Source organism: Trichosurus vulpecula, chromosome 4, assembly GCF_011100635.1.
Source record: "Trichosurus vulpecula isolate mTriVul1 chromosome 4, mTriVul1.pri, whole genome shotgun sequence".
NCBI classification, from domain to species: Eukaryota; Metazoa; Chordata; class Mammalia; order Diprotodontia; family Phalangeridae; genus Trichosurus; species Trichosurus vulpecula.
Genome location: NC_050576.1, coordinates 421636329 through 421642328, shown reverse-complemented (window position 1 = coordinate 421642328; position 6000 = coordinate 421636329). Strand labels below are relative to the sequence as shown.

Below are 6000 nucleotides of genomic sequence, written 5' to 3'. Positions count from 1 at the left end.
TGTTTTAGATAAGTCAAATGATATGTTTGAGCTTCCTTTTCCTCATTGGGGTTGGATTAGATGCTCTCTGAGAGTATTACTAATTCTTAAATTCTGATTATAAGTTTGCATGCTATATTGCACTAAATGTACATCCTACTAAAACGAGAACTCTGAAATATATCTATGTGTGTGTGTATATATATATATATATATATGTGTATATATATATGTGTATATATATATATATATAAATTGGGAGGGGAAGACCTGTGCTTTCACTGATATAGGAAACTCCAAAACGCAGATCTCTCTCTGTCCTGAAATTTGTAGTCTTAGAGTTACTGGTAATGCTAAGAAGTAAATGACTTGCCCAGCGTCCCACAGCCTTTAGGTATAGAAGCAGACTTGAACTCAGGAATTCTTAACTTTGAGGCACACTCTCCATCTACAATACCATACTAAATCTCACACTGAAAAAAACAATTATACGAATTTAATGTACAAAATCATTTATTTTGAAAAATAATATAATTGGGTAGGGAATGGAGAGAGGAGAAAAGAAGGCTCATGAGCTCCAAGGTTTCCCTGACTGGGGTTGAGAATAGGCAAATAGGTACCATTGAGAAACTACCAAAGCTACATTTTGGAACAAGATGAGAAGGAGAAAGGCAAGAAAATTTGTTTCTGTGTGTTCTATGCTTGACCTCAGAAAGCTAGAAACAGAAAAGCCAAAAAGCAATTAGTATATGACTATATATTATACTCAGATTTGTTTAATCCATATTTTTGGGAAAGGAGCTTAATAATACAAATTGCCAATTAAATAAATTTTTCTTCTAAATATTTAGGAATAATTTTCAAGTATAGGACCTGTGTGTCTAATTCTCTTATTTTCTACAAAAGTTACCATAGCCAGCCACTTAAATACTATTAAGTGTCCCAATTCTTCAGCGGACCATGAAGCCCATCTGTTTTCAGAAAATGACTTATTCCTGGCTCTCCATTTCAACTATTATGTTGTGGAGGTGTTCATAACTCACATCTAGATTACAGCAATATACTCCTAGATTTTCTTCTGCCTCCAATGTAGCAAAAAAAAGCATTGGACTTTGAGTCAAGAAAGACTTAGAATAAAATACTATGTCTAATTTACTAGCAGAGTAACCATGAGAAAATTACTTAATTTTCTGAGCTTCAGTTTCCTCATTTGTAAAATAGGAATGATAATAACTAAAAGATTGTTGTAAAAATAAAAGGAAAGAAGGTGGTGGTGGTGGTGGTGGTAGTGGCAGTGGGAAAGAGAGGGGATCTACTTAATCAAAGCTACCAGCCATGCTAAAGATTACAATACCAGAATGATATAGTCATTGTTTTAAGTTTTTGATTTTTTTTGCCTCTTTTTTATGAGATCTACTGGGTTGCTAATAAGATTAAAATCAAGACATGCTGGAGAGGGAGCCAAGATGTCACTGGAAAAGCAGCAACTTACCGGAGTTCTGTAACCAGAATAGCCTTTGTTTTCTTTGAGTAATTCAGTGAGCCTTGCTAGGTGCTAAGCCCCAGGCCCAAACTCCATTAGGTGTTAACCTAATCCATGTGGATGTGAACCTCCCAGGGTCCTAAAGGGAGGGGCCAACTCAAGAACCAATCACCAGAGCCTGAGCTCTGGTGATTCAGATGATGTTTGATGATATCTGAAGCCCTATAAGAAGGAAGGACAGAGCCATTTGTGCGGGGCTTTGGAGATGGTGTTGATGAACAGACTCCAGGCAGCTGTAGCTAAGGAGCCCTCCAGCTTGTAAACCCGGATGCTGAGACTCTGTTGAACTCTGGTAACTAGGTGCTGGTATTTGAATCAGACAAAGTCTGTCTGTTGATGTTGGTAATTTGTTTGCATTTTGTTTTGAAGTTGAGGGTGCTGGATTTTTCCCCTGAACTAACTGAATGATATTTGAATGCTGAATTAAAAGTAAGCTTGTCAACCCCTTCACCTTGCTTTCCTTAATTAAGCAGATCAGAAGAACCTGTGCTGTTGGCAGCTTTATGGGTGCTGGCTGTGGGTGAATCTTATACCCCCACAGAAGCTGCTAGCTGGATTGTTGAAACAAGCTCTCACAAATTCTGTCAGATACCTCTAAAAAAGTGAATCAGAGTAGATTCAGAGCACCTGGTGGGCAGAACTGCACTAGACCACACCAGAACAAGAGCAGCAACAGAACCCAGCCAGCAAATGGGACTGGGACAATGCTGGGTACATGAAACTGGTGGCAATCCCTAGGCCTCCCAGCCAAGGATGGGAGTCTGTCAGAGCTACGGGAGACAGCAGTGCAGCTCCTGTAGCCATGAGAACAACTATTCCTGAGGCTTGCAGCCCACAGTCTAATGGTTTGAAAGTTACCTTCTTGAAGTTCCAGGAGCCATGATGACTAGGTAAAATGGCTCTCATCCCTCCATTACTTACCTAGATAATAGTCCCTTGGGAGAAATAGAGAAGCCAGAGGTGGGATTTCAGTAGCCAGACAGTGGGAGTTCTTAAGCCCCGGGGGGGGGGTGTGTGTGGAGCCAGCAAGGGTCAACACCAGGAACTCAGAGGTGCCTTCACACAGCCAGGGAAAGTGGCAGACACCAGCACAGACAACAGCAGAGACTACACATGCTATAGCACAGCCCTAGGGGAAGAGAAGACTTCCAACAGTCAGACCACACCTCCCCCATACCTCACTAAACCAGAGGTCATAGCACATAAAGTCAGTAACCAGGGCCCCAGTTCCCAAACTAGATACTTGGGATAGAGCCCCCTGGTCCCAGAAGCAGAAATACACTTTGAAAGCCAGGAAAAAGACAAACAACATGAAGAAGTAATCCAGAAAGCCAAGGACTATTGGTTCTTTCTATGGAGACAGGGAAGATCAAAATACCAATTCAGAAGAGGATAGCATTGATACTATATCCACATCTGAAACCTCAAAAGGGAATGTGAACCAGTCTTAAGCTCAAAAAGTATTCCTGGAAGAGCTCAAGGAGGATTTTAAAAACCAAATTAGAGAGGTAAAAGAAAAATGAAAACAATCACTGATGAGATCAAATCTTTAAAAAGTAAAACTGGCAGAACAGTTAAGAAGGTTCACAATCTAATTGGAGAGAATGATGCCCTGAAAAGTAAAATTAACCAAATGGAAAAGGAGGATCAGAAGCTAAATGAAGAAAACAACTTGTTAAAAATTAGAATCGGGCAAGTAGAAGCTAATGACTCTATGAGGCATCAAGAATCAGTCAAACAAAATCTAAAGAATGAAAAATAGAAGAAAATGTAAAATATCTTATTGGACAAACAACTGACCTGGAAAACAAATCCAGGAGAGACAATCTAAAAAATATTGGTCTACCTGCCCCATGGTCCTAGAACCAGAAAGTAAAATAGTCATTGAAAGAATCCACCCCCTGGAAAAGCTCCCAAATTGAAAACTCCAAGGAATATTGTAGCAATCAAGGAGAAAATACTGCAAGCAGCCAGAAACAATTCAAATATCATGGAACTACAATAAGGATCATGCAAGATCTTGCAGCTTCTATATTAAAAGACAGGAGGAATTGGAATATGATATTCTGAAAGGCAAAGAAGCTTGGGCTACAATCAAGGATCCAATACCCAGCAAAACTGAGCAAAATATTTTAGGCAAGGAAATGGGCATTCGATCAAATAAGGGAATTCCAGACCTTTTCGATGAAAAGGCCAGAGGTCAATGGAAAATTTGATCTTCAAATGCAAAACTCAAGAGAAACATAAAATGGTAAACGGGGCAGGGGGGAATAATCTTGTTTTTCAATAAGGGATAATTGTTTACGTCCTTATATAGGGTTATATTTTTATATATGTTATATATATATATGTCAATCTTGAGAATTATACAGTTATTATAACAATGGAAAGGGATATACATGGACTGAGGGTGTCAGTATAAAGTAACTGATATGATGATAAAAACATAATTAAGTGGTGTAAAGTGGTGGTTCTGGGAGAAGAGGAAAGGAGGAGGTAGAAAAGGGTAAATTTCCCCCCATCCTATCCCAGCCCCAATTATTCTATTCTCTCCTTTGACCTTGTCCCTCCTAAAAACTGCTTGCTTCTGATTACCGCCTCCTTTCATTTTCCTCCCTTTCTACCACCCCCCCATCTTTTATCCCCTTCCCCCCTAATTTTCTATAGGGTAAGATATATTTTCATAACTGATTGAGTGGGTCTGTTATTCCCTCCTTAATCCAAATCCAATGAGAGTAAGCTTCACTCATTTCCTCTCATCTCCTCCCTCTTCCATTCCATTGTAAAAGCCTTTTCTTATCCCTTTTATGTGAGATAATTTACCCCATTCTACCTCTTCTTTTCTCCTTCTCCTAGGACAACATTCCTCTCTCATCCCTTAATTTCAGTTTTTAGGTATCATCCCTTCATATTCAACTCACTCTATGAGCACTCGCTCTCCCTCTCTCTCTCTCTCTCTCTCTCTCTCTCTCTCTCTCTCTCTCTCTCTCCCTACCTATTCCTTCCAACTACCCTAATACTGAGAAAGCTCTCATCAGTTACAAATATCTTCTTTCCATGTAGGAATGAAGCAGTTCAACTTTAATAAGTCCCTTATGATTTCTCTTTCCTGTTTACCTTTTCATGCTTCTGTTGAATTCTGTATTTGAAAGTCAAACTCTCTACTCAGCTCTGGTCTTTTCATCATGAAGGCATCAAAGTCTTCTATTTCATCGAATATCCATTTTTTCCCCTGAAGTATTATGCTCAATTTTTCTGGGTAGGTAAATATTGGTTTTAATCCTAACTCCTTTGATCTCCAGAATATCATATCCCAATCCCTCTGATCCCTTAATGTAGAAGCTGCTAGATCTTGTGTTATTCTGATTTTGTTTCCATAATACTTGAATTTTTTTTCTCACTGCTTGCAATATTTTCTCCTTAACCTGGGAACTCTGGAATTTGGCTACAATATTCCTAGGAGTTTTCCTTTAGGGATCTCTTTCAGGAGGTGACTGGTGAATTCTTTCAATTTCTATTTTGCCCTCTGGTTCTAGAATATCAGGGCAGCTTTCCTTGATAATTTCTTGAAAGATGATATCTAGGCTCTTTTTTTGATCATAACTTTCAGGTAGTCCAATAATTTTTAAATTATGTCTCCTGGATCTATTTCCCAGGTCAGTTGTTTTTTCCCATGAGATATTTCACATTGTCTTCTATTTTTTTCATTTTTTTTTTGGTTTTGTTCTATAATTTCTTGATTTCTCATAAAGCCACTAGTTTCTATTTGCTCCATTCTAATTTTGAAGGAATTATTTTCTTCAGTGAGCTTTTGGACTTCCTTTTCCATTTGGCCAATTCTGCTTTTTTTTTTTTTTTTAAGAACCTTCGTGTTTTTATTGTTAGGATACGTGAGAGGGATGAAACGTGAGGAGTGGGTGGCTCCAATGGCCAGGTGGCCATGTTTCACAGGCTTGTAGGTGATAGAGAATTCACCCAGGTAGTGGCCGATTATCTCGGGCTTAATTTCTACCTTATTGAAGATCTTGCCATTATAGACACCCACCATACTTCCCACCATCTCGGGCAGGATGATCATGTCTCGAAGGTGTGTCTTCACTACCTCTGGCTTTTCCATGGGGGGCGCCTCCTTCTTGGCCTTCCTCAGACGCTTCAGGAGGGAATGCTGTTTGCGCTGCAGACCCCTCTTGAGTCGCCGACACTGCCAAGTGCTGTACAAGTGCATGAGCTGTTCGTAGGACATGTCCAGCAGCTGATCCAAGTCCATGCCACAGTAGGTGATCTTCCAGAAGGTTCCCTTCTTCTTCTGCTCCACTTCCACCATCTTGTCTGCTATCAGGAAAAGCCCAATTCTGCTTTTTAAGGCATTCTTCTCCTCATTGTCTTTTTGGATCTCTTTTGCCATTTGGGTTAGTCTATTTTTTTAAAGTGTTCTCTTCTTCATCATTTTTGTGGTCTCTTTTAGAAAGCTGTTGACT

At 39.5% G+C, this 6000-nt stretch overlaps 1 protein-coding gene across 1 annotated transcript; it reads right to left on the bottom strand.

The window, feature by feature from the left end:
* Positions 1–427: 427 nt before the first annotated feature.
* Positions 428–5861, bottom strand: LOC118847363 (40S ribosomal protein S15-like). Its single transcript, XM_036755818.1, has 2 exons — positions 5413–5861; positions 428–452 (listed from the first exon to the last, which is right to left on the bottom strand). Exons 1-2 carry the CDS (start codon positions 5844–5846, stop codon positions 428–430), a joined length of 459 nt encoding a protein of 152 aa, XP_036611713.1. The 5' UTR covers positions 5847–5861.
* Positions 5862–6000: the final 139 nt, after the last annotated feature.

Coding starts and splice junctions, on each gene's coding strand:
- LOC118847363 (XM_036755818.1), bottom strand. CDS start 5,846: ATGGTGGAAGTGGAGCAGAAGAAGAAGGGAACCTTCTGGAAGATCACC. Junction 453..5,412: donor TCACGTTTCATCCCTCTCAC/GTATCCTAACAA, acceptor TGTTTTTTTCAG/TGTGAGATTTAGTATGGTAT.